General features: G+C 36.0%; 1 protein-coding gene across 5 annotated transcripts in view; it reads left to right on the top strand.

Annotated features, from left to right (window-relative positions):
- The window catches only part of LOC149944210 (uncharacterized), a 63,074-nt gene extending 39,717 nt beyond the window's left edge, over positions 1–23,357 (top strand). For 2 of the 5 annotated variants that reach the window (XM_090174705.1, XM_090174703.1), the window contains exons 2-16: positions 13,610–13,760; positions 16,532–16,600; positions 16,891–17,184; positions 17,247–17,351; positions 17,431–17,535; positions 17,660–17,773; positions 18,266–18,379; positions 18,439–18,552; positions 18,683–18,796; positions 19,343–19,423; positions 19,485–19,601; positions 19,669–21,447; positions 21,510–21,968; positions 22,031–22,177; positions 22,675–23,357. In XM_090174705.1, coding sequence (XP_090030831.1) covers positions 13,631–13,760; positions 16,532–16,600; positions 16,891–17,184; positions 17,247–17,351; positions 17,431–17,535; positions 17,660–17,773; positions 18,266–18,379; positions 18,439–18,552; positions 18,683–18,796; positions 19,343–19,423; positions 19,485–19,601; positions 19,669–21,447; positions 21,510–21,968; positions 22,031–22,177; positions 22,675–22,904 — 3,972 coding nt within the window. In that variant the 5' untranslated portion in view covers positions 13,610–13,630 and the 3' untranslated portion in view covers positions 22,905–23,357. The other 3 variants (XM_090174706.1, XM_090174707.1, XM_090174708.1) reach the window with 3 other exon arrangements.
- Positions 23,358–27,668: the final 4,311 nt, after the last annotated feature.

Here is a 27,668-nt window from a genome sequence, read left to right as displayed (position 1 = left end):
CTTCAGTTAAACTAAAAACTAGCACCAACCCGTCATAGGGTTTTTGGTTGCAAAATCTATTAGACGAACGTAATTTTCCCAATAAAATTTCTTTCGTTTTGACGAAACTCATCCCATAAAAACGGAAAAACTTTTATCATTTCACATCGGAAGCGGATGACATTCGAGATAAACAGAACGACAAAAAATTGTCCGTTACATTGCTGACACTAAAAGTAATGTCAACCAGCGGGGGGTCCTCAATATAAAAAATATATTAATTCCAACATAGCCTACTTTTTGACTATACACGCGTCCGAGGGGCTGATCACTCCGCGTAGTCGGTGTACAGAGCCGTACCTTTGACTGTACTAATGGGACTACGCGTAATCTTTGAAGTCCCTGCCTTTGGCATTGGTAATCTAAGCGTAATCCGGTGTACAGACTTTCGAAGAGTGGTTAGCCCCTCGCACGCGTCTACCTTATTCCAATGTGTGTGGTTTCATTTGGAACACTTTCTAAGCAACCATAAAAAAAGACCGTGTATTTCCGATTATAATTACGGTTCTTTTCATTAGCAATTCAGTTTCTAAAGAGGCTAGTAAAAATAAGCGTAGGTTTCTGTCGATAGCCAGAGTTTCTCGCGTATGGGTAGAGTTTGATTACAAAGCAGACGTCTGCCGTGGAACTTGTATTTCAACGTGTTTTCGAGACGTGGGTGGATGAAGGATTTTCAAGTGGGATTTTCATTTTGCGTAATCGAGAGGTTAAAAACGCAAATAAAATACCGTAATACTAGATATGGGTCGACCTCTTATCGTCTAATTTATAATTGGTTGTTTGGGCGATGATGTAAGACATTAATTGGCGTTACACCGTGACGTGTAGTTCAAGCCCTCTTTTACATTTTATACAGGGTGTTTCGAAAGGTGGTGCAAAAATTTGAAGGAGTTGTAGGGGTGAGTTGAGAAGAATGCCTGTTTTTTCCCCATTTTCCTACAATGAGTTAAAAGAGCGCCAGAGAGCTTCAAAGTGTGGCCTACTAGCCCCTGGAAGTAGGCTGCAACAAGCGCGAAATTAAGCAGCGGGGAAACGCGAACATTTAGGTTTGGGTTCGTGTGATAGGTAAAAAAGGACTTTGTAAACAAATTGAGGTAACTAGCGTAAAAAAGTAAACTTAAACAGTATTTTAAGTCCGTGCTGCTTGGTTTTGAGCTTGTTGCAGTTACTTCCAGGGGCTAGTAGGCCACACTTCGAAGCTCTCTGGCGCTGTTTTGACTCATCGTAGGAAAATGGGAAAAAAAACAGCCATACTTCTCAACTCACTCCCTACAACTCCTTCAAATTTTTGGATCACCTTTTGAAACACCCGGTATACCGTTATAAAGGTAGCTGTTTTCACGTGACGTATGGTTTATCCTTCCCTTCAACGCTTATCAAACATCTTGTCTATTTTGCCGTGAAATTGAACCGCCTACTAACAAACCTGTTTCAATTAACGGTTTTTTTCAAACATATTTAGATTTGAGGGTTAATTTTTGTCGTTAATAACTTATGTTAATTACAATAATTTATGGTGATAGCAGGATGTCCATTTTAATTCCTGGTATTTGTTTTGAAAGACTTCAACGTCATCAGGTATTTATGGTGTCTGTACTCGTAAATTATAGAAAATAAATATGCATTTAGGTTTTTTTAATTTGACAAAACAGCATCGGCAATAGTCTTATTACATTATCATGTATGTTAGTTAGTGTAGTTTATCTTGTAACGTAAACACTGAATTTGGAATGTATTTTATGTACATTCTTAACACTGTAGTTTAGCTTTGAGGCAAGGTTACTAAATTACTAGGAAGGTTAGATAATGATTTCTTGTACAGAAACGTATCAGAAAAATTACAAAATCGCCTTCAAATTTCAGTTTGCTCTAACGCAGCAGGCATTAGAGCAGACCAAACCGGAAGTCAACACTTCTGTTCCAATTTTTTTGGCGCCAAATTAATCCTATCTCCCCCCCGGCGAAATATAAATATTAAATTGCAGTTTACAATAAAGAAATTTTATACTAAAATTATAATATTTAGTTCATAAAGTAAAACAATTTTAGACTATTAAAATTATTTTAAAAATACTCATAAATAAATTTCTAAATTAAAACTCAACTAAGTTTCTAAAATGAAGGAAATTTGTTTTAGAACTGCATTCTGATTAGGTATCGGACTTGTTGGAAAAAGTATTTTTATTTGTATAACCTTGCTTCAACCTTTAACCAAATGCCCCCCCCCCCTGGCAGGTTTATATTAGTATACGCCATCCATTGACAAACAGGTTGTACACACTATACAATGTTAGATAATTTAATTTCGGTTGCATATTGGGCGTTTGGTCGTAACGTCGTAGGCAGGGCTCCCAGAGGTCCTATAATTCCTATAACATCCTATATTTTTACCCAATTCCCAAAAAGACTTTGCCCATTTAAAATTCCGCCACTCAACTAAATTGCTAGATTTAGCTATAGGATAAATTCATATACCAAGTCAATTTAGTTTATACTTTTTTTATTGGTTAGCTACTACTAGTATATTTTTGTGATAAAATGATAAAATAGTTTCTATTTTTTAAGTGAAAATCAAAGATATATTTCACTAAATATAGGTGGTATTCACGAGAAGATGGCGGCCATTGCACTAAGGTAGATAATCATGTGGGAGAGGGGGATGACACTAGCCTTCCACTACAGCGATGATGACGTCACGAGAATACACCTTCATTTAGTTTTTAAATTCATAAAGTTAGTAAATGAAATAGCATATGTAGTCCTATAAAATCCAATAATTTTGAAAAAAAAGTCCTATAGTCCTATATTTAAAGAAATTTAATCCTATTTTTCCTATAAAACATAACTTGAGTGGGGGCCCTGCGTAGGCATACTTCGTAGCTAAACCCAGCCTTGAAAAGGCCGCCATGACGTCACAGATCACGAGGCGAAACAACTCACGATCCTGCCAAATAATCACGTTGTCTAAACGAGTTTCCATGGCAACGGATACAGGTCACACCCACGAGCGAGCTACGAATAGGAAACCTTTACTGAAATAGATTAAAAATCGTAATTTTTTGGCATGAAATAAGACAGGAAAATCTACGGAATTGGAAAGGGAAAACCTGGAAAGGTCAGGGAATTTAAATCTGAAACACGTGTGGCAAAACTGCTAAATTTCATTTTTAAGTGGTGATTCGAAGCGCCTGTTAAAACACCTGTAAACACCTTTTCCGCGCCATTAATACCCAAAACGAAGTAATATATTTCTAAAATTAGTCTTAAATATTCTCCACCCTTTTGAAAAATATTAAAATAAAAAAATAGGTCTCAATTTAGTTCGTCTCATTTCTCTTGATGAAGTGAGTCTTTTAACCCTACTAAATCCCACAGTAGAATCGAAAGCGGGGTAGTGGGTGAAGTCAACGCGTTGCGAAAGTGGTGGTTTTCTTGGCGTCAACTGCCGTATTTATGAAAGAAGTCTTAACAGTCACGTCGTAAGCGAGCCCCCTTAGAATTCAATCTTGAGAAAGAAAAGAGCCAAATAAACCCCTTCCCACTTAAGAACGTCACACTTTGGAGAGAAATTTAGGCCCCTCAACTAAGGAAATGCTCTCTCCAAAGAACTACTTTATATACATACTCCACATAGTTTCACCATGACGTTCAGAGTCCTCTAAACAATACCATCGAAAGTGGGACACGTGATCGACTCTCTATATAGTGAAATTCTAGCCTTCAATTGGCCGTATTTTAATTTAAAGACCGCTAGGGGTATTTTAGTAATTAGAAGAATAATTTCGCCTATTTACCGGGACATTGGCCAACATTTTTTCGACGTACTTATTTATTTTATGCATATGTATTTGAATTTGCATAAATATTTTCTGGGAGTTTTTTAAATTGTTTTAGCAACAGGGTGTCGAAAATATTTTATTAGCTAGCACCTTTTATGATTCGTGTTATAGCATTTTTAGTAAAATAAATATTGGGTTGCCACACGTCAGAAAAGCCAGGGAATTTAAAAATGGGTCGAGGAATTTGAATTTGTAAAAAGTCAGGGAATTTCAAAATGGGTCGAGGAATTTGAATTTGTAAAAAGTCAGGGAATTTCAAAATGGGTCGAGGAATTTGTAAAAAGTCAGGGAATTTAAAAATGGGTCGAGGAATTTGTAAAAAGTCAGGGAATTTAAAAATGGGTCGAGGAATTTGTAAAAAGTCAGGGAATTTCAAAATGGGTCGAGGAATTTGAATTTGTAAAAAGTCAGGGAATTTCAAAATGGGTCGAGGAATTTGAATTTGTAAAAAGTCAGGGAATTTCAAAATGGGTCGAGGAATTTGAATTTGTAAAAAGTCAGGGAATTTCAAAATGGGTCGAGGAATTTGAATTTGTAAAAAGTCAGGGAATTTCAAAATGGGTCGAGGAATTTGTAAAAAGTCAGGGAATTTAAAAATGGGTCGAGGAATTTGTAAAAAGTCAGGGAATTTCAAAATGGGTCGAGGAATTTGAATTTGTAAAAAGTCAGGGAATTTCAAAATGGGTCGAGGAATTTGAATTTGTAAAAAGTCAGGGAATTTCAAAATGGGTCGAGGAATTTGAATTTGTAAAAAGTCAGGGAATTTCAAAATGGGTCGAGGAATTTGAATTTGTAAAAAGTCAGGGAATTTCCAAACGGGTCGAGGAATTTGAATTTGTAAAAAGTCAGAGAATCGAATTTTATCTTGTCACTTTTTGAAGGTAATTTAACTCTAGTTATCTGACAAATTCTATGATTATTATGCTTTGCTAATTTTTTAACGTTACCATAATACTTCTGTTCTGAACTGTAGGTTGATTTCAATTTATAAATTTTTGATAAAAGTAAAATATAAAGCTAGAAAAAAGGTCTAATTTTTGCTTTAAAAGGCATGGAAAAACTCTTAAAATGATCAGAATGGTTAGGAAATTTCAATCTGAAAATGTCGCAACCTTGAAGTATATTTAAATATTCAACTCAACATTGACATTTAATTATAAAATATTCCTGATAACTAACCCAAATAATTGTAAATGACGTTTCAATTTAAATTGGAATTATAACTCAAATGTATTAATTATACATAAAAATAAATATTATAGTTATAATTAATTTAATAAACTGAATAAAAGAAAGGTTTGTTCTCGAAATTTGCATTTCAATTTATCAGTTATTTTTAGTTCGTATAAAGAAACTTTAGGAATTTACCACTTAAAAATGTAATAATGTTTTTTAATAGAGTTGTTTGCTTTTGAAAATGTACAAAATAGTTCAATTTAAAATGTTTTTGATGTCAATAATTTTAAATTAATAAATTAGTCACATTAAACTTTTTTGAAGTCAATTAAAAATAGCTTGTTTCGGTTGTAAAATTATTTTATTATTTTAATTTTTTTTATTTTAATTAAAAAAAAATTCCCAAAAATCAATAAATTTAAAACGATAAACGTCAAAAAATAAAATTTATTCATCGGATTTGAATAAGTAATTTATAAAATATCACCAGCCTTTCAGATTTAAATAATCGATTTAAACCCGTCCAAGATTGTCACTAGCTTCCACTAAATGTCAGCAGTATGAGTATTGATATATTCATTCTAACCAACGCGTTAGTGCAAATATTGACTTAATTGTAAATAACCCTGAGCCTCTGCAGTAACGTTTTCCCCATTGTCCACACGTAATCCACTATGCTCCTGTGGGGGATCATTTCGCGATTCTAGAAATAGTTAAGCAGGGTCGTTTCACATCGTTCGTCGAACAATAGGGCTCCTATGACCCGCAATTAAACGAACCTAAATTATCGTGTATTGTTTAATTGAAAGCGACTAAACAATGGGCCGTTTGTTGAATACATCTTAACCAGTATGAAAATCGAGAAGAAAAAAATAATTGTTAAAAAATCTTTTGTACTTTCAACGGGTAATTCAACACATGGTCTCGGTTCTGGCCAAAATCAATAAGAGCGTCTCGTCCCGCGATTCCCTCTTCCCAGTCACGCTCCTTCCCTACACTCTATTACCTGGTACTTGAGCGGGAGACTGGGGCTAAACTGGACGATATTATATTCGTACTAGCAGCTCACACGCTTCCGTCTCGGACGACCGCTTTCCAAGTCTAGAGACTAACAACAGGATGGTATAGCTTTCATCGCGCTGTCTGGATAGGTTGGGTAATCGATAAAAACGCGGTGGGTTGGTGCAAATTAAATTGAGAGCGAAGTCTAAGTTACCCCGGCGCAAACTGCCTAATGCCAGGCTCAATTTAGTCCCCTTTCTGGCTTTAAGGTATTTCGCACTGACATTCGTCTCGGTATAATCCCGTAGGAATACAGCCTCTTTCCTAGCGTATCCTTGCATCGTAAGTAAGGCCATGGACTTGGGAGAACCATTTTGTTATGGGAGGCAGCTTTTCGTTTCACTGACAGGATGCGGGTCGTTTTGACGCGGTTTGTAAGAGGGGAAATGACTCTGTTAGCTTTCAGTGCGTATAAATGGCGGTCTATACGAACGTATTAGGTCCAACGCGTTTTCGTGGCGGGGGTGATGACCTCACGCCAGACATTTGAGAGGGGGTTGCGAAGGGGTACAGCCCCTCAAATCGATGTCTACCAAAGCCCCCACTTCGCCGAAAACGGGGGGGCACTCTCTCTAGTTATTATTTTGCACCCAAACTCAAAATGAAAATGCTGAGTCTGGTTTTTTTCCGTGGGAAAATTCATATTGACGGTGTGGATCGGTGCTAAGCCTAACCGTATTGTAACCCTTTCATATTTGGTCTATTGACGTTACTAAATATGTAAATGAACATCTGCGAAATGCCCGAAATAATGTGTTAGTTATATTGTTTGGTTTTGTTACTTTTAAACGGTTTTATAAACGATTTAAATTATTTATTTAAAACAGGGTTGCCACGGTACCTGGAATTCCTGGAAAAGTCAGGGAATTTGAATATGGGTCTAAAAATCAGGGAATTTTAAAAATTAGGGAAATTTCAGGGAATTTAATTTCGGTTTCAAATAGGAAACTTTTACTAAAATATAGGTTAAAAAACGCCAAAATTTTGGCCCAAAATAAGTCAGGAAAAATCTCCGGACATAGTAAGGGAATTTCATTGTGAAAAAACTGGCAACCCTGTAAAATTCAACGTTTCGTAGAATGCGTTCTTTTTCATGAAAATTTGTTGACATAAAAATGGTTCAAATTCTAAGTATTTTTATGTCACAATGTAATATTGGCTTAGAGTGGTAATCTGGTTATAGCATTTAGTTCTTCAGTATCCGATTTTAGAGAACGTTTTTCAATGGAACAACAAATTATTTTTAAATCCTTCATGTTATTGGCAGGACCCCCAGAGGTCCTATAATTCCTATAAATCCTATATTTTCTAAAATGTCCTATAACATCCTATATTTTTAGTAAAATCCCTCAAAAGTCCTAGAAAATCCTATAATTTTGATATTTTGCCCATTTAAATTCCAACCACTAAGTTAAATTGCTAGATTTAGCTAAAGGATAAATTCCTATACCAAGTCATTCTAGTCTATACTTTTGTTATTGTTAACATGTAGGTTAGCTACTAGTATATTTTTGTGATGAAATGGTTAGTTTCTATTTTTAAAATCCTATAATTTTGTAAAAAGTCTTAAAGTCCTATAATTTTAGAAATATAATCCTATTTTTCCTATAAAAAAATGAAGATAATAATAATCAGCTAGGCTAATACCCAAGGCACCACCTTAGGCCTAAGTCATCAAGCGACTTTTGACGCTTTTAATTCAGGTGACCGGGTTACAATGGGATTTGAGTGGGGCCCCTGTATTGGATTTAATTGTTTTCATAGCAAATCGTATTTAAAATCAATCGTTACTGTTTCTTAAAGGGCCACATAATCGTTTGAATTTTCAGGGTGCGACTACAGAATCATGTTATCATCATATTTCAAACGATTCCTGGCCCTTTAATAGCCCACGATGCCTCGTTTTCATTTTGATACTTTTAAAGATTTCACAATCACAAGACGATTAAATCTTTTTATACCCACCGCCTCTTACTAAAAAATAAATAAAAAATTGTTACATAATTATTGTATGGACGTTTCATCTTTTTGATTAGAAATAAGAAATAAATGTAATTAGTGTTTTGGCGAACGGAAATTCGAATCAACATACACATAATATTGAGCGATAGTCATCTATTTTAACGAACCGCAAAATCAATGTGGCGTATCGGGATGTCTCGAAATATTTCTTTTATGGAGTGTTTTTACATGCCCGCTTTTAAAGGGATTGGGTTTCAAAGACTCCACAAAAAAACTAATAAAGAATATTGGCGGCGAAAGATTTAGTCTAGTGAAGATGCCACGACTCTGGTTTCAAATTCCTAGCTTCCTCCCCAGGGAGGGGGGTTAATATGGCCGTTCTCAAAGAGGTGGTTGTATTTCCTTAAGGGGTTAAAATTACTTTCAAACGTATATGTTGATGAGGAATCTGGAACCAATGTCGACCATTTTTTTTTCCTGTCGATTCAACAATTTTCTGACATCTGCCACGACAGCTGCGTTACACACAAAACGAGTAAAGTTTGAAGCTTATAATTCGGTTGCACCCTTAGAAGTGTTATAAATTCTAATGCGGTTAACGCTTTTAAATACGATGCAGTTTAATTTTTATACCAGGATTCTCTATTTTTATGCACTTCTAAGGATACTACTTTCTATCATAAAATTTTATTTTCTCTCTAATTAGTTTTTTTTGCCTTCATAACGTATTTAATCAAAATGTAATGAGGCAAGCCTATCTTAATGAAACGTTTTGGTAACCCGAAGGCAAGGTCGTTAGGTAATTTTGTCTTAAGTCTGGTTCACACGGGAGCAATTTTCCCAGGCTTCTGCGTTTTCTTTATCATGGCACTGTAGAAGGCAGGGAAGAGCTCCTGTGTGGCTGATTTTCGTATGATTTTAAATAGGGATATCGGTCTATTTTTCTAGTATCGGTATCGGCCAATATCAGCTTCGTTTAAGCCGATATTGGCCGATACCGATATTAGATAAATATTTTAAGGAAAAACTTTTAAAGATAAATTTATCGATGATAATATTTTGTTGGATTGGCCGCGCCACGTACGCCAGACTTCAAAAGCTAGATTATAAGAGTGTAAACAAATTAAAACCACGATATTCGATTCTTGATAGAAAATGTATCAAGTAAAATGAAAAGAAACATTCGGATATGCGCAAACCTTTTTTCATGAAAAATTAGAATAAAATGGTATGACAGTGCACTGAACCGTCTTTTACAATGATTTTATCATAAACACTACTGTTATGATAGATAACTTGCATCCCTAATTTTTCGTTTTTGTGTGTCTCTAAGAAATTCTGAAATTTGGTTTGCTAGTCATTGGAATAAATTAATTTTTGGTATTTTCAATAGTCCTTTTTATAAAGTAACATTGGCCTTCTTGTTTCGATGTTGCTGCTGCGTCACGGGTGACGTATCGATGACGTTTTACTACGAAAAGCCCTGGGCATAAGGGTAAATTCGACGAGGCACCCTGTTTTTAAGCATAAACGTAACTGAACTTCTACATATTTCGTGACGAATGAGCTACGTAAAAACAAGTTCAGCAAGCTTAGCTTATTTTATTGAAAGGCCTATTGAGCCACGTTAGCGGTCAGCTTGTGCAGTGCGTAAAGTGGATTTTCGTCGGTTAAGCTACTAACAAGGAGACGACCCGAGGTGTTAGACACCGATTTGGTTCAAACTCGCTGGATTGGTAGACCCTCCTGTAACTTGAAAAATCCTAAAGGGAATTTATTCAATAGGCAACGGTTTTGCCATGGAAACGAAAAATGTTTTTAACAACATAAAATGGAAATGTTTCCTATTTAAGCCATATCGGTTCATTTTCACCCATTTGGTTCAAATTGATCAAAATTTTTCACAGAGGCCCTTGGAATCGGTCTAAATCCCATGTTATTTTCAATGGGAAAATTTCCATTTTATGTTGCCAAAAAAAAATTTCGTTGCCATGGCAAAACCGTTGCCCATTGAATAAATTCCCTTTAGGATTTTTCAAGTTACATGAAGGTCAAGTTTGAACAAAATCGCTGTGTAACACCTCGGGTCGTCTCCTTGTTAGTAGACTATTTGCTTTTATAAAACACCAATTTGAGCTTCTCCCGTTGGCTAATTTAAATTTAAAAGGCTAATTTGGGTTAAAATGTTATTTTCTCGTAAAAAAATCGTTAGATTTTTTGTTGAAACTTTGTTATTACGTAATTGTTTTTAGTGAAAATGATTTTGATGAGAAAGATGGTGAAATGAAGTGAACTTTATTTCCTGGGAATTGTGTTGGTTCTCTTTGAGCTAATTACCGCGGTGGTGCCTCTCACGATACTTATCGCAAACAGCATTTTCTCTACTTGGTAGCATCCGACGAGCGCACTTTCTCTCCTAAAGAAGGTCATCTTGGAGGCCCATCTTTCTTTGATACACCAAGAATGTTTTCTTACGCTTTTATATATGCCTCAAAGTGCCGTTTTTCCCCCTCATATTTCCACGACATTGGCGCAGTTTTAAGTCTGAGATGTTGTCGTTATTTGACCCTATGAAATAAAGAACGACAAGTTTTTTTTTAATTAAGAAAATGGCCATTTTTAGTTGATAATAGTCGATAAACTATATCTAGGTATTTGACGCTTGGAGCCAAAAACGTTCCTTTCTGTGGGGTTATTGCTTGACACTTCACTTTTATCAGAAACTTCATTTTCTGAATGTTTCTCTAAATATTCTTCTATTTAGAAATGACTAATCAAAGAAACAAATTTATCAGATCTTAATTTGAAGATTTTATTTCGCCAGCAAAATTGGTTAAATCTTAATTTTAAATATTTATTCGCCAAGGTAACTAGTCAAATTGTAATCTTAATTATAAAATTTTAGTCGCCAATAAAATTGATTAAATCGTAATTTTTATTATAAATTTTTAGTCGCCAATAAAATTGATTAAATCGTAATTTTAAATTTTGGTCAAATCTTAATAAATTTTTGCTCAGCAGGGAAATTGGTCAAATCTTAATATTAAATTTTTACTCACCAGGGAAATTGGTCAAATCGTAATTTAAAATATTTAATCGCCAGTGAAATTGGTCAAATTGTAATATTTAAAAAAAAATTATTAGCTAATAAAATTGGCAAAATCGTAATTTAAAATTTTACTCGACAACAAAATGTGTTAAATCTTAATTTAAGTTTTACTCGTCAACAAAATTGGCCAAAAGCTTAATTTTTAATATTCGATGATGATGATAATAATAATCAGCTAGGCTAATACCCAAGGCACAAAATTAAGATCTTAATATAAAAAATGTATTTTATAAATTCGGATTTTAAGAGAAATTTCATCTTAAAAATGAATAAAACTAAATGTTCTAAATGAATCAAAAAGACCGAATAGTAAGAATGTCGCCATCCAATTGGCGCATCCTCATTAGCGCAATCCCTCCGAAATGGGTGCGTTACCCTAACTTTATTTACATTACCCAACCTTTTTCTTTCGCAAAAATAATAAATGATCATTCAAAAAAACAGAAAAAATCCCCGACTCACCAGGCGCAGTCAAAATGTAGGCCACCCTTATTTAAAAAAATTCGAAACTGAACAAATTTATAAATAAACCCCTAACTTACTGCGCGAAACGTTTATACATCTTAAACCGTAGCTTTGGTCCCGCTGTCAATTCAGTCCTTGCCCGACTATAGCAACGTCTCTGAAGAAACGTCATGACCCTCTTGAGTCGTCGTTATAGGCCAACGCGCGTTTCATAAAATTTATTATTTTTTTCCTCTCCAAATATTTGAACGCTTTATTCAGTTCATTGTGACCCAAACTCTCATCCATATTTTTCGCTTTTGCGTTATACAAAGAAAGGGTATTGTTGTCTTCAGTTTGTTTAGCGGCCAATGTTGTTGTAATATTTATTCATCGCGCAGGGTAAGCCCAACGGCTTCTAACTTTACCATATACAGAATGGGGGTGGACATAATGATCCCCTCTTATTTGCGCTAGGTTGATTCATCCTGCTGTTTTACTCCAAATACCCCCTTCCCCCCTCCAGTATTTTGGCGTGCCTTTTGGAAGTATCAAACATAACACAGTACACGTTTTTGTTGTAGAAATGTACCATATTTTCACCCACGCCTGCTTTAGTTCAAATCCAAAGTCACCGGTATGTGACATACGATATGTTTGCTAATATTTAGGTTACCATCATATGCGTGTTAGCATTCCGTAGCTATGGCGATATTTTTTTTATGAATATGCCGGTGGTTTTTTTTTGTTAATATTTGACCCTTAGTTTTAAATTTACTTGTTAATGAAGGTTTTAAACTCTAAAGTATTTAATTTCTACATAAGTAACATAACTATAAGTATGACGCTTCCTATTGTTTTAATGCTAATTTCCTGACCGAACTATTTTGCGACAATGGTTTAGTTGGTTAAATATTATTTACGCGATGTTGCTATGAGTCAAATTACTTATCATACGGTACCAACAATTTCTAAAACCTAACAGCGAGCCACTGTCAGTTAAAATCTTAGGCCTATGTTATACTTTTAAAATTAAAAGTTTTTTGGTTTGATTGTGTAGTTGAATTTAGACAACGCAGTCAACGGACATACAAAGGGGATCGCAAAAGGACTTAAGAAATAATTTAGCCCAGTTCCCCAAAAGGTCTTAAGACGAGCCTGCCAGCCCCGATTTGGACTCTGAATCGAACTGTATAGCGTGTTATCGTCCTTAGTAGTAGTATATTTAGACACAAGAGGGCTCTGTGCTGAGAACTAAACCTTAATTGCGAAATAGCTTTGAAAAATCAGTTCGGTGATAATTTTTACTATTTGACACATAGTTATGTTACTTATGATTTCATTGAACGTGTACTTTACAATAACAATACGTATACACATCTACGTGTTTTTACCACTGTATTAACAATTTCCTATGTTAAATTGCAAATGGACAGTCAAAACCAATTTTGGGGGGTAAACCCTAATGTATATTTGATCAAGGGGTTAGGTCCTTTACCCTGTTTGTATACGTAGATATTTTTAGGTTTTCATAATTCGATTTTTTTTAAATCAAAGCTAAGCGAACGAAATTATTTATAAAATTAAATTACCATGAAATTTCAATTTCCATAAGGAAAAAAAAACATTAAAAGGGTCACATTGCCGTTTGAAAAGTTCGGGTGAAATTGAGTAGCTTCTACTGTTAGCAAACTTTCTTATCTCACCCATGAAACTAGTAAAATTAGACGCCTGTGTGGCCTTTAAATATAATAATATAAATAAATAAATTTAGAATCTAATTTGTATAAAAATGTAATAGATTTTTCTATAACCCCAAAAATTCAAAAATATAAACAAATAAAAAAAACAAAAGTACCTCTTGTTAAAAATAGCCGAAAGCTACGTCAAACAACCCTGACGAAAACCTGTATTTAAATATTTCAATTTCTCCTACACAGATTAAATTAACGTTTATTTCTTGTTATATTTTGAACAGTTTTTGAAAATCCCAGTCAATATGTCTAGCCCAGCCAAGGAAGATTTACCCAAGGTCCCCGCCGACTTCAAGAACGAACTCGCCAAGTTCGACACGAACAAAATGAAGCACGCTGAAACCCAGGAAAAGAACCCCTTGCCTTCGAAAGAAGGTAAGATTTTTATTATCAGCAACCCCCCTCTGTTATTCTTCCCCGTGCCCCCCATAAAAACTAGTTTCTTTGTATTTATACGCTTACACGTCACCTCGGAAACACGCCGCAAATTTCCCTTCCCTAAAATATTCCCTCCATTTGATAGCGAACCCACCCCCGCTTAATCACCGAATCCAAGAATTATCTCCACCAAGCATACATTTCCTGTCTCCCCCCCTGAATCCCAATCCAAAATGATAAGAATAAAAGTCATAGAATTTTTCCATATTTTTATCGTAATAAAGAAATTAAGTTTCTCGAATTTATAATTTTAACATCCGTTTTTTGTGCCATCTTATGATGGTTACAGAAATTCCCGGTTTAATTTAAAGATTAACTTATTTTCCCAACATTATAAGGAGAGCTTTTATATTGTCAAAAAGAATGTTTCCATTGTATTACAGGAATAGCGTGTTTTGGTGAAAATCTTAGATAGGGAAGAAATCTGATAATAACGAGCTACCCCAAAATGATAAGGCTAGAGACCGAAAAATCCACGATGCATGTCCAGCAGGTCTGGTCCGGAGGTAACTGACCTCTTCCTGAGACTCAGTCGAGCGAATTAGCCACCGAACGAAATATTTTCTCTTGAATCGTGGAATTTTTTGGCTAAAATTTATGTCAGTTTTAGCTAAGGATGAGACCGCAGTTTTTTTCTCTCATCCGTTTAATTTGGCGTTTCGCGAAACAAATGAATCTAAAACGCTCTTTTGAATCGTTACGAGGAAAAAACCACTAACAATGCTAGATGATTTGGGCTTCGCGCCCTTTTAAAAATCGCTCCATTAGTCTTTTTTTTTCTTATTCGTTGCCCAATTATTATATTTATTGGCCCCTCATTGATAACAGGAATCACGCGCCTTTTAGTTAATTAGTTCTGCTCTTGTAATAATGTTCTTTATCCTGGCAAAAGGCTTAGGTCAAATACAAGTTCCTTAAAATTTAATAACTACTTTATAAGATTCGTGTTTTCTTGAAAATGAGTTCTTATACCAGACTTGTGTGGTTTTACCAGAAGTGTATAAAATCTCTTACAAGAGCAGAATCAATCTCGTGGTAGTTTTAATTGGGCGAGATAGTTTCTTGCCAAACCGCATCACTACTCGAAATTTTTTGCTTGTATTACTCTGCGTCAGTTAAAAACTTTTTTTTGGATAACATTAGTTGTAAACGGATACTTCTTTCATAAGATTGCAGTATGTGCTTCTGGAAGCACATTCTTGTATAACATTATGACTGATAATGTGGCATATTCTATAAGTTTCTCAAGATATTTGGTTTTCAACGAATTGCACTATGATTTCATAAGAAATGAAATTTTTTCGATACACTGACTCATGCAACTCATAAATACAACAGGAATGCATTTAAGATTTACATTGAATTAACTTAACAAGACACGCCTGTTTTTTCACTAATTATTGCCAAATATATTTAAAGGGCCACACTTGCGTTTGAAATATTCGGCCCGAATTTAGCACGTGGTGGTACGGTGGTAGCAGATAAGATCAATTCTGGAAACTAGCGTGTGGAACAGGTCAAATTCAAACGCCAGTTGTGGCCCTTTAATATTTAAACTAATCTTGTGTAATTTTGAAAGTAATGAACGTATTGCTCATTTTTAGGAGGTTATGTTAGATGGTGGTTTTAAAAGGATGTGTTATAATTTTGATTTGCATATTTTGGAATGCAATTTTTATTTTGTAAACCCTAATCAAATATATCATTTGATTATATTTTTTGTTTCAAATGCATGATACGTTTTTGCACGTTTCTTTTTGTTTTGGTTTGGCTAACGCCATAGTGGTTCAGACTGAAAAAACTTTGAACAACATGAGCACCATTCTTCAAAATGTTGAAAATTTTGAGCGTTCCAACTTGAATCACGCTGAAACTGAAGAGAAAAGTTGCATGCCAAAACCAGAAGGTACTGGTATAAAATATATTAGTCTTGATGATATATTTAATAATTATCACCTTAAATAGAGTAACATTTATATTATAAAATAGTTATTTAGATACTTTTTTTCTTTTTAAACTTTTTCCGCACATTTTGATTTGCCCAATTTCTTCGATTGGATTTTTTTCCTGATTTTTTTTTCTTTGCACTGGCACTTTTTAAGACGTAGCCCAGGAAAAAGTCCTGGTTGATGTTAGGAATTTCAAACGACATTCTCTTAAACGAGCAAATACGGAAGAAAAAATTGTACTTCCCAGTAATTCTGGTGAGAGATAAATGTCTATTTAGCTAGATCAGCTTTGCGTAGGTAAAACTTGTGAAGCGCTGTCTTTAAAGCTAATCTCCTAATATTGGCTACAAAAAGGGAGATAGCTTTAGCCGCAGCTAGACAATGGTGGTGGTGCACTTCAGTGTTAGTTTCTAAAATTAACCTTATTTACATTATATATACTTGTGGTACATAGTCTATCCTGTAGCTTTTATATCTAGCTTTGTTATAAACAGTTAAATTTCCTCAACTAGCTAATTCATATATTATCATAATGCAAAACAAATTCTGTACTAAATGTTTTGCTTTTTTTAAGTAATTTTGCGAATTTGCTAATTGCTTATTAATTAGCTTGCATTTTGCGTACTTTTTTTTGAAGTAGTATTGACATTACACTGCTATGAAATAAGCCAATGTTTTCAGGTTCCTTAGGTTCAAAGTGGATCTTCATTTTAATTTGAAAGTAACTTGGAAAAATTTAAAATGAATCATTGATTTCAGGTTTCCAACCTCAGAATAACAAAAAGAGGATTGTGATAAAAAGAGGCCTTTCTCGATCACAATCGCAAGGTTAGCAGGCTTTTATCGTTCATAGCCTGTTTCCCTTTAGCCCCTTTCACAATGTTTTTTAATAACATGTTGAATAACATTCCAAAGTTTTCTAGTGTTTTTAAAAGCTAATATTAATTAAGTAGCCCATAAAAGTTGTGTGGCTGTGTGTTTCCTTGTGAAATATTTACAGCTTCTATGGTTTAAAAAAAAATGCATGAAAGCCTTGATTGTCCACAGTGTTAATGGTGAGTTTATAACGGAACCATCTTTGCTTGTTGAAATTGGTATTTTAACAATTTGCATTACAGAGGGGCCTACAACGCCAGAGCCATCAGCTGCTCCATTCGGGTACTCCAGTCTTCGTAAAAGAGATGTTTCAAAGTTCCAGAAAGCAAAACCTATTGATCCTTTGGCGGAGCTTTTAAATTCCATTAATGGCTTCTCCAAAAACAATTTGAAGAAAGTAAAAACCGTAGAGAAAAATCTTCTACCAACTGAAGATGATATTGCCGCTGAGAAAGCGTCTAAATATGCTCCTAGAGGTGGAATGCCCATGATGCACGTAAATAAATCAGATTTGCAACAAGCTATGAATAAAAGAGGTGAATAGAAAACAATCTGGTCTTAACATATATAATGGGTTATGGATATTTTTTTATTTTAGCTGCCCCGCAACCGGTGGAAGGTAGACCACCCATGATGAGACAAGATTCAGCGTCTAAAAGACCTAGGCCATCCTTTAGCCGACAAGAATCTCTAAAGAAACCAGGTGAATATTGAAAAGATAAAGGTTAATATCCAGAGGTTTTGGGGATTAAAATATAATTTGGCATGGGAATGAATTTTAGGTAGAACTCATGACAATGAACTGCTAGCGTCAGTTGAAGAGTTCAGCAGAGCAGATTTAAAACCAGCTCAAATGGTTTATAAAGATGTCCTTCCTACGAAAGAAGGTAGATTTGCATTGGCTTTTCTTAGTAGCACATGTGGGAATGTTCGTATTTAGTGCCCTTTCATTTAATTGCTTAAAACACTTGGTAAGACAGACCTAGTATATATTGCGAATGAAAATTTCAGACATAATTCACGAGAAAGACCAGCAAAAGCATTTGCAGGGAATTCAGAGTTTTGGTCACCATCAACTGAAACGTTGTAATACTCAAGAAAAAATAGTTCTCCCCACTGCGGAAGGTATATATTCTCGATCAATTAGTGATTGCTGTTTTTAGGGCGTTTACAATTTAACGATGCTACTAGGCTATTGGAACTTGCATGGCAGACTTAACCTAGCAGCTAAGATCAGATGGTTTTGTAGAGTAGGGTTGTTGTGTAGGCGTCTGTGTCTATAAATAAACGTCACTCCCTTTGGCATATTGCCGCTAGTGAAAGTTTTGGGGACATAGATCATAAGCTGAGGGAATCTTTAAATAGTCCAACATAGTGATCTAGTTTTTTTTAAGGTTGACGTTTATATGTAGAGTGGAGAAAGTGAAATTTGTCCCCCACCCCATCTGTGTGGTTTTTCGTGTTAGTTGTTTTTAACGCATTTTTGACTCTGCTCAGTGCTGCTTTTCACCTGGTGACTTCTAACGCATTGACTAGAGTGTGGGGGTGAAGGGATACGAAATAAGCCAACTTAGCCTTTTTCTAATGCAAAAATTCCTTGCGCGGTTTTTCTCGCAGATGTTCTTCAAGAGCGTCTTCAACAGGATCTAAAATCCGGAGTAGAGAATTTTCCACGTTACAAATTGAAACGTACTAAGACAAAAGAGAAGATTTGTCTTCCTAAAGCCGAAGGTATGTATTGACTTCGTTAATTAAAGGCAGTTTAATCTAAACTGAGAATGTACTCTTAGACATGAAGAATGAAAAAAATATGCAGGAACTTTTAAACAACATACAAGGTTTCTCCAAAGTAAAGTTGAAAAAAACCAGAACGGTAGAAAAGAACGTTCTACCTTCCAAAGAAGGTAAGATTTTTTATCTTTTAAACATCTTAGCTTTTAAAGTTTTAAATGGAAGAAAAAAATTGTTCTATAATTAGAAAGTATTTGGTCTACTATAACTCATTTCTTAAATTTCAACTGTTTTTGTTACTAGACATTGAAAAAGAAAAAGTAGAAAGAAAGGGTTCGTCTTATGTGCCGCAAATACCGATTAGTTTCATGCCAGCAGCTCCTGCAGCTGAAACTTCTTCGCGGTCCCGCAACACTGGTATGTACACCTTCTTATTTTATGGCATACTTCCAATGTCAACTGCTTTCTACTGTGATAAAAATTAGACTTTGATCCAACACTAGAAAGGTTAGGCTTTTCCATGATCCATTTTTAGAATAATATCTTGGCTCCTAATGATTAATTTTTATTATGCATATACAAATTACTACGTTTCTCACTTTCAGGTCCAAATGCCAATGGATCCAAAACTGAATAAAAATTTCCATTCTTTTGGTTTTTTCCCGTTTTACTTTAGATATTAAGCTGTTTTATGCATGGCTTATGTAGTAAATATACGAAAGCAGTTGACATATTCTTTCTCCTATCTTTTTGTATAATGTTACACAATAAATGGGCTAAAAGTCTTGTTAAATACTAATAATTACGCTAAAATTAATGTCTGCAAAAATCACCCATTAAGTGTGTTTACGAATTTTGGATCAAGAATTTATACATGTTGTCCTAATTGTTGTGGAGGTATTATTGTTTGTGTACCACCATTTCAACATGCAACCTTTAATTCAAGTGAGATTTTTTTCATAGACAGACTCCAAGCTCCGAATGGCGATAAATCGAGATCTCGAAGCCCTTCCAATAACCGACAGTTTACCGTTCCTAAACCTGGTATGTTTTGTGAGGAACATTTATTACCAAGGCATAATGACATGGTTTTCTTTATTAATAGAAAACGGTGGGAACGGTTGTAATATGGCAGAGTTTCTTAATGGAATCCAAAGTTTCTCAAAAAATAACTTAAAAAAGACCAAAACTGTGGAGAAAAATGTTCTACCAACAAAAGATGGTAATTATATAATTTGATATCCGTTCATAGTTGAGCGCTGAGGTAAATTGTAATTATGGCTTTGTAGATATTATGGTTGAAAAGAATATAGGACGAGTTGTACCTATGTTTGCTCAACCTCCTCCAACGCAAACCTACGCATCTCCACCTACATCTGCACCAGAATCTCCTGTAATGAAATCCAAGGCCCCGCCACTGCTCTATAATGCTTCATCCCAACCTCCTCTGCCACCTCCTCTGCCTCAAATGGGAGGTATAGCTCCTCCCCCACCACCACCGCCACCTCCAATGCCAGGAAATTTCAGAATACCTCCACCGCCTCCTCCACCACCACCAATGCCTATGAACATACCACCGCCTCCCCCGATGCCAATGAACATCCCACCACCACCACCTATGCCAATGATGGCCCAAGCTGAACCAGAAACTCCAGTATTTGATAATGTACAAGTTCAAAAGGCGAAATTTGAAAGACCAGCTTCCATTCCATCTCCTAAATCGGAGCCACCATTCAAGACAAATAAGTTAGCATTTAAAAGTCAACCGTCTAAGGAGAAAAATGAAAGCTTTGAGGAAGAACCCAAAGAGGAGGAGGTTGACCACGAATTAGAAGCTGAATTGAGCAAACTTTTAGAAGGTAAAGATGTGGATCAGCTAATTCAAGAGTTGCTAGAGGATGAAGATGCTAAATCTCCCAAAAAAGAATTAAAAGGTGTCCCTGATAACATCAGGAAGAAGGCTCGAGCTGGGGGTAACGGAGGGTTTGATGAAGTTTTGGCCAGTATTGAGAATAGAGGAAACATTAAACTGAAACCTACCCAAACTGTTGAAAGAAACTCCTTACCGACGAGAGCAGATATTCAAAATGAGAAAAAAGATGGTATATTTGTAGAATCATTGGCTCCCGTTATTAATAAAAAGGAGAGCTCTGAGGAAGAAGAGGAAGAGGAATCTGAAGAAGAGAGTGACGAAGATGACGAGTACGATCAAATTCAGTTGCCTGTGAATAAACCAGCTCCGGTCACATCAAAATTGGTCATTCAACCTTCTTCTAATACACCAGCTATGAATAGAACGAATGTAACGGCAACACCTCAATCAAACAAACAAAACACACCCACACCAGCTCCTAAGACTCCAATTAAGGTAGCTCCAATGCCTCAAGTAAAGTCAGCTCCAACGCAACCCATTAAACCTAGTCCACCACCTCATGCAGCTCCAACGCAAGCCATTAAAAAAAGTCCACCACCTCAGGCAGCTCCAACGCAACCAGTCAAACCAAGTCCACCATCTCAAGCAGTTAAAACAGTTAAAACGCCTGTTACGGTCAAAGCAGAAAGACCAAGCTTTGCACCTAATAAACCTATTCAAGAGGCCCAACCAAGCAAAACTACTTCAACCCCTACCAGGAATGCAAGGCCAACCTTTGAAGCTCCTGTAACAAATGGTACAGCTAAAGCTCCTCCTGCAGCGTCGAGCCATGATACTACAAATGCTAGAAAACCATCTTACGGTGCTCCAAACCGAAATCAAGCCAGCCAAGGTAGTGTTACTGCAAAATGGCCTCCAGCTAAAAAGGAAGTTTCAGAAGAATCTGAAGGGTCATCTGAAGAAGAGGAGAACGTTGAGGTAGCTAAACCACAACCCAAATACATAACTCCTGCCAGACCAGCGCCAACTAATCAGAATGTAAGCAAATCGCCAAGTCCCCAACCACCAATGGTATTGAATCAACCGCAAAGCAGGCTGTACCAAGCGAGGCAAGGACAAGCTGCTAACCAACAAACTAACCCAACTTATACCCCTGGAATACCTCAGACAAGAACTGTCGCTCAACCAGTCAAAAGTAAGTTATTGCTAAAATATTTGTGTGGGTTGTGCAACTTCATTTCTAAAATCTTTTAATAGAAGAAGAAAGTAGCGAATATGAAACTGAATCCGAGGACGAAGTGCCTCCACCCAAGGCTGTTAGTGCTATGACCATAAGCCTTCAAAAACCACAAACTAATGCCACTCCCAATAAGAATCCAGTGAGACAAGCAGCTCCCAATGCTAACAGCAACTTTGAAAGACAAACGTCCCAGCCGGGGAAACCGGCTCAAAGGCCTATGCAACCTGCAGAAATTCCAGAAGGAAGGCAAACTCAAAGGCCCACATTTGCAACGCAACAATCTGAAAATAGGCCTGCTCAAAGGCCCACATTTGCAACGCAACAATCTGAAAATAGGCCTGCTCAAAGGCCCACATTTGCGACTCAACAATCTGAAAGTAGGCCTGTTCAGAGGCCAAGTACTACCATTATACCTGTCGCAACTCCCGCGCAACCACAGTCAGGATGGGGAAAGCAGCAAAGTATCACTCGATTAAGTAAGTTTATCAACAACTTACAATCACAAAAGTTCAGTTCATAATGTATTTTTTGCTTTTAGTACCCATACAACTTGAACAATCCTCATCAGAAGAATCTGAGAGTGAAGAAGACCAGCCTGCTCCACCCCCTCAAAGGCTTAGAATGGATACACCAATGTCGAGAAATAGAACTGCAAATACCAATATAACTAACAGATATCCTTTTGGTAAGTTATCCATAAGTTTATAATTATAATTATGTTCCATAAATGTGTCAGATAGGCAATATAATTAAAATTACTGTGTCCAGTGATGTAGAATTGTTGTCATACCTCTAGTGATAAATATATGCAAATTAATAACTTTGTTGTGCGTTGATTCTTAGAAACAACATGGTTCCATTGCTCGAAATGGACTTATTCGCGAACCGGAACATGTTTCCTTTCAAAGCTTCCGATTATTCTGAAAAATGGGAGCAGTGCATTAAAAAAGTCTTTATGAACTGGAATGATATGTGGAAACTTTTACGAACTGGAAATGCGTTCCGGTCCATTTCGAGCGCTGTATGGTTCTATATGACGACAAGGTAAACAATGTATTAGGTCTAATGACTTAGACGGAAGGAGCCATAAGATGTATTTTCATTCCAGAAATGATTCTGACGCACTTATGTGACATAATTATGTTTATTGTAAAATATTCTAACTTTTGGTTTTATTTTTAGCGAAGCAACCGACTATTGATTCTGCACCTCAACCCAGAATGAGGCCAGAAACGCCTGATAGCTCTCGATCCAACTCTCAAGAACCTAGGTCACGAGTTGTAACTCGATTGAACATCTCACCAAATGAGTCTCACTCGCCGTCTCCCGATCCCCAACCACAAAACAATAATAACATGCAGCCCAGACGCAGAATTATTGTTAGGAAATCGCCCCAACCCCAAAATGTATAGGATGCTATGAGGATCCTAAATTTGTACATAGTTTTTAAAAGATTTATTCTGCGTATTGAAATTTGTATATCAAAGATTTATCCCCTTGTTGTTATTGTATAGTTGAGATATTTATTTTAGCTTCCGAATGCATTCCCAATAATTAGGCTATGCAATGTAAATACAGCCTCGCGTTTTAAAGAATCCTCGCGCAAACTTTGTTCAAACATATCAAGGCCCCAAGGTGGAATTTGCACGTATATTAACACTTTTTCTAATATTTTTGTTTTTAAATTGCAGGTTTTAATATAATCCTTTTTACAGCCTTACTAACTTTGCCTATACCGAAATTGTCAATACTACTTCATATTTTAAGATTTTTTAGATGTACTCATTATTAACCTTATTAACATTTGTTTTGTTTCCACTTTTGCGCTCTCCTTTCTCCTCGGCAATCATTTTATTTCTGTTGTAAAATAAGAAATTCAACAAGAAAAGCTTCGCCAGAATATCGAAGGTTTTGATCCTTCCGCTTTAAAGCACACAGAAACCAAGGAAAAAAATTGGATTCCAACTAAAGAAGGTAAATTGTAGCTTATTTTTTCGAAACTCGTAACCTTAAATTTCTAATTAAAATATCAATTTTTTTTCTTCCGCAGCGATCGAAGCTGAGAAGACTTCGCAGTAATGAAACTGTCCATTTTTCGGACTTCTTATAAAGGCTCCTCCCCAATTTTTCTCTTTTTTAAAAAACGAATTTTTGTATTATTTTTCGAGAAAAACGTGTGCGTGAAATAAGTATAAAAAAATTGATCTGGAAAACTGGAAGTTTCGGATGGGCTTATTTTTGAGCTTCGGGGTTGGCTAGAATTTTATATTTTCTGTGGATCAATTTCTTTAAATTTTGCATAACTTTTTCCCTTTTCATTGGCAAAGAAAAATTGGGTTTTGTTTGCGTGTATGGTGCCAAAAAGTATTACTACTCTTTTTGAAAACTAATATTTAATTTCTTTATATTAATTCGCTTAAGACGCCTTCACCAACTTAGAACGGCAAAAAGTTTTATATACTACACTATTGTTAAAATTAAAAGCATGACTGTTTCTGTTGTATTTAATTATTTTTTTTGTAAAACGTGTTATTATTACATTGTATTCAGCCCCTGGCCTTAAATAAATTGACCACCAAAAAAATTGATTTTGTTTTTGAACATTTATTAGTTTGCTAGCTTGCAACACAGACCACGTACCCCAAGAGGGACATGTATCGTTGGGAGTAAATTTAATTTAATCATGCCTCTAATGCGATGCGACTTTTTTAAGTGCGCGCCATCTCGCAGACCGTTTTAAAGGTACAGTCCCGATCAAAAGTTTCTGGCTGTTTTCTCTTGGCAGCCATTTAATTTTTATTTTATAGTCAGTTGCAGGCTAAGAAAGACAAAATATATAGTACAGTCGGCGCAAGGATACCTCAGACCATTTCCGGCCAGTCGACCGCGCGTAATTTAAATTTGACCACTTTACGGTCAATTTCAAATTTCGGGAGTTTCATCGTTTTTTCGCGCCATCTAGGAACCGAAATTGGAATCTATTTTTTAATTTCATGTTGTCATGAGTTTAATTACTGAATGCAGCTAAAGAAGGATCGATAATTGGAGCTCCAAATATTTTAAATAGCCCAAGAGGTTACTATAAAAAGCACGATAAAGGTTTGTTGTTAACAAGTAAAGATAAAAACATAATTTTAAACGTCTATAGCTCATTAAGTCAACGTTACCCCCAAGAAAGCGTGGTAACTATTTTAAAAGAAACTGCCGATTTAACTGGTAAGACGTAGAAATAAATTGACAAAATTAAATAATTATGCATACTATTTTAAATTTAAGAATGATAGGAATGCCTTATCTTTTAAATTTGCTCACCACCACAATTATGAAATTTACAAATAAAGATTCCAATTTCGGTCTCTAGATGGCGCTAAAAGACGACAAAAAGAGCAAAATTCGAATTTGACCGTAAAATGGCCAAATTCAAATTTCGCGCGGTGGAATGACCGGAAACGATCTGAGGCATCCTTGCGCCGATTGTACTATATATTTTGCCTTTCTTAGCCTGCAACTCACTATAGGTAGAGAGGAACCCCTTCTCTCCTCCAAGGCCCAATGAGGGCTTCTATGAAAGAAAATCCTTACGAAAATAATGTAGGTGAAATAAAGCACTTAAAAATTAAATAAGGGTTAATGGTGGTAGGGCATGGCTGCCAAGAGAAAACGGCCAGAAACTTTTGATCGGGACTGTACACGCGATAATCAATAATGTATTGTAGTTAGAGCTTGGCGAAACAGATAAATTAACCGCTAAAATTTCGATTAACCATAAAAATTTCGATTAACTGTTTATTCGTGGATATTATCCAGACTAAAAAGCAATTTAACATGTAAAAATAATAGATTTTTTCGGATAATTTGTGGATAAATGTGTGTTTTGGATAAAAATTAATAAAGTAATTAATTCTTATCCAAACGCCGAGCTCTAATTGTAGTAGCTGGCTCGCGCACGACCTTTTTATTTTTATTTCGTTAAATGAAGACTTATGTTTGCTCTTAAAAAGGCGCATTTTTAACCCTTTTTTTCGAAGTTGATGCAAGTCTTTCTTGGGGTAGGTGGTCTATGCTTGCAGTATGCGGAATTAACTAAAATCATGAACATAAATAGTTCCGTAAGAACGTGGAAGTAAGCGTGTATTACTTTACTAGCTTCTCTAACGGATGTATCCTTGAACGCATAAACTTCCGAACCTGAATCTTAAGCAAAAAGGTTTTTCAAATAGCATTGCCCGCCAGCACTTCTACCGAGAGAATCGCGAAACACAAATATTCAAAGCATGGGCAAACTATAATCATTAGGTGACTCGACCTAAAGTCGTTGTTAATAAGAACCACCTACCTGTTTTCTACTTTGTCGCATGGTTTATCATTCTAATGTCATTGGCTAATTAAATTGCGTTAATTTTAATATTTGGGTGGATATCTTTATAATATTGGACAACGGGGCTGTTCTAGATACGGGTCCAGTAGTTTATTCGTCGAAGATGTACCTCAATCTGTAGATTTCTCTGAACATTTGATTATTTGCTAAAAATTTTCCCATTACATACTAGACAAAGCGTAAGTGTATGTCAAGTTACATCTCTGTTTATAACAATGATAATAATTTCGTTGGACCCAGTGAACAACCTACTTCCGCTATACATATGCGACATTTGGCACAAACCCTTTTTTTTCATTTTGAGGTACAATACGTAAATAAATCAGTTGATTTAACCATTGAAGACTTGTTCCCAAAAATATTTGAAGTATAAAAATGAAATTACATTTTATAGTAAACAATAGGCCCTTCAATAAAAAATCTTCAATGAAATCCCCAAGAAGAAATATATCCGAGAGCCAGGACCTGTAAGTTACTATTTATGACGAAACAATTGCAACTTTTCAAATGTAAACAGAACGTCGTGTTTTTCCAAAGCCTTAATATGGCAAAAAAGCTACCTGGTTAAAAGGAAACACTTGTTGCTAGCGACTTTTAATGAAATTAATTCAAGTAGTTACGGCCAACAGTTCCCTACACTTATTATTACCATAAGTCTATAATATTTGTCCATAAGTTTGTCACTTTGGGGAATATTTTACTGAGAGTGTAACGCTCATTTTTAAAAGTGTTATTTAAAGATTAGTGTTATTTAAAACTTATTGCATTTAAAATATTTCCTATTTAGATTAGCGTTATTTAAAACTTATGACATTTAGTTTTTAAGTCCCTTTTATATTTTTCAATTTCTTACGGGTGTCCAAGTCGTAAAAGGGTATCATTAGTATTTTTCTTGTAAAATGTATTATTGTTGTCCGTGTAAAATATCGTATCCTCTCTACATGTGGCTCTCCCCTAACCAGCGTTCGGTGCTAGGAAAACGCGCACATCTTGACTCATCCATTGTGCGCTATAACCCCTCTCTCTCTCTCTCTCTCTCTATTGTTAAATACTCGGCGTCGTATCGTAAATGACTTAGAGATGCGCGCTCTCTATTGTACGGCGTTCGGGCATCTATAGTAAACTATTGAAAGAAGTGTTACTTCAAACGGCCACCTTTAAAAATAAAAACTACAACCACGTGTACCCTTCCCGAAAGACACGTGGCGACATGTGGTACCGTCGTGCGACCTTCTTCCTGGGAAAGACACCAGATGATTTCATCTTTCTACTTTTATACACGAGCCTTCTACAGCCAATAATCTTCAAGCCAAGTCGCCTACTCCAAGCTACCCTTAACCTTTTAACCTCTCCAATAAGATGCCACCAAATGTCAGTTTCCGTAATTAAACCACGCCTACTGAAATGGTGCTGAACAAAACCAGGGAGTTAGAGAGATTTGAGGTCAGACAGAGAGATGGAGTGAGTCCTCAGAGGCCTGAGTAAGTCCTCAGGGTCCTGAGTGACGGAAGAGCCGGAGGTCGGACAGAGCCAGAGACCGGACCGAGCCAGAGACCGGACAGAGCCAGAGGTCGGACAGAGCCCGAGATCGGACAGAGCCGGAGAGCGGACAGAGCCGGAGAGCGGACAGAGCCGGAGATCGGACAGAGCCAGAGATCGGACAGAGCCAGAGACCGGACAGAGCCAGAGACCGGACAGAGTCAGAGATCGGACAGAGCCAGAGTTCGGACAGAGCCAGAATTCGGATCGAGCCAGAGTTCGGATCGAGCCAGAATTCGGATCGAGCCAGAGTTCGGAT

Source organism: Leiobunum rupestre, chromosome 5 (genome assembly GCF_980474605.1).
Source record: "Leiobunum rupestre chromosome 5, qqLeiRupe1.1.hap1, whole genome shotgun sequence".
In the NCBI taxonomy this organism is placed as follows: Eukaryota; Metazoa; Arthropoda; class Arachnida; order Opiliones; family Sclerosomatidae; genus Leiobunum; species Leiobunum rupestre.
The sequence above is the reverse complement of the archived record's forward strand: the minus strand, read 5'-3'. Positions and strand labels throughout refer to the sequence as shown.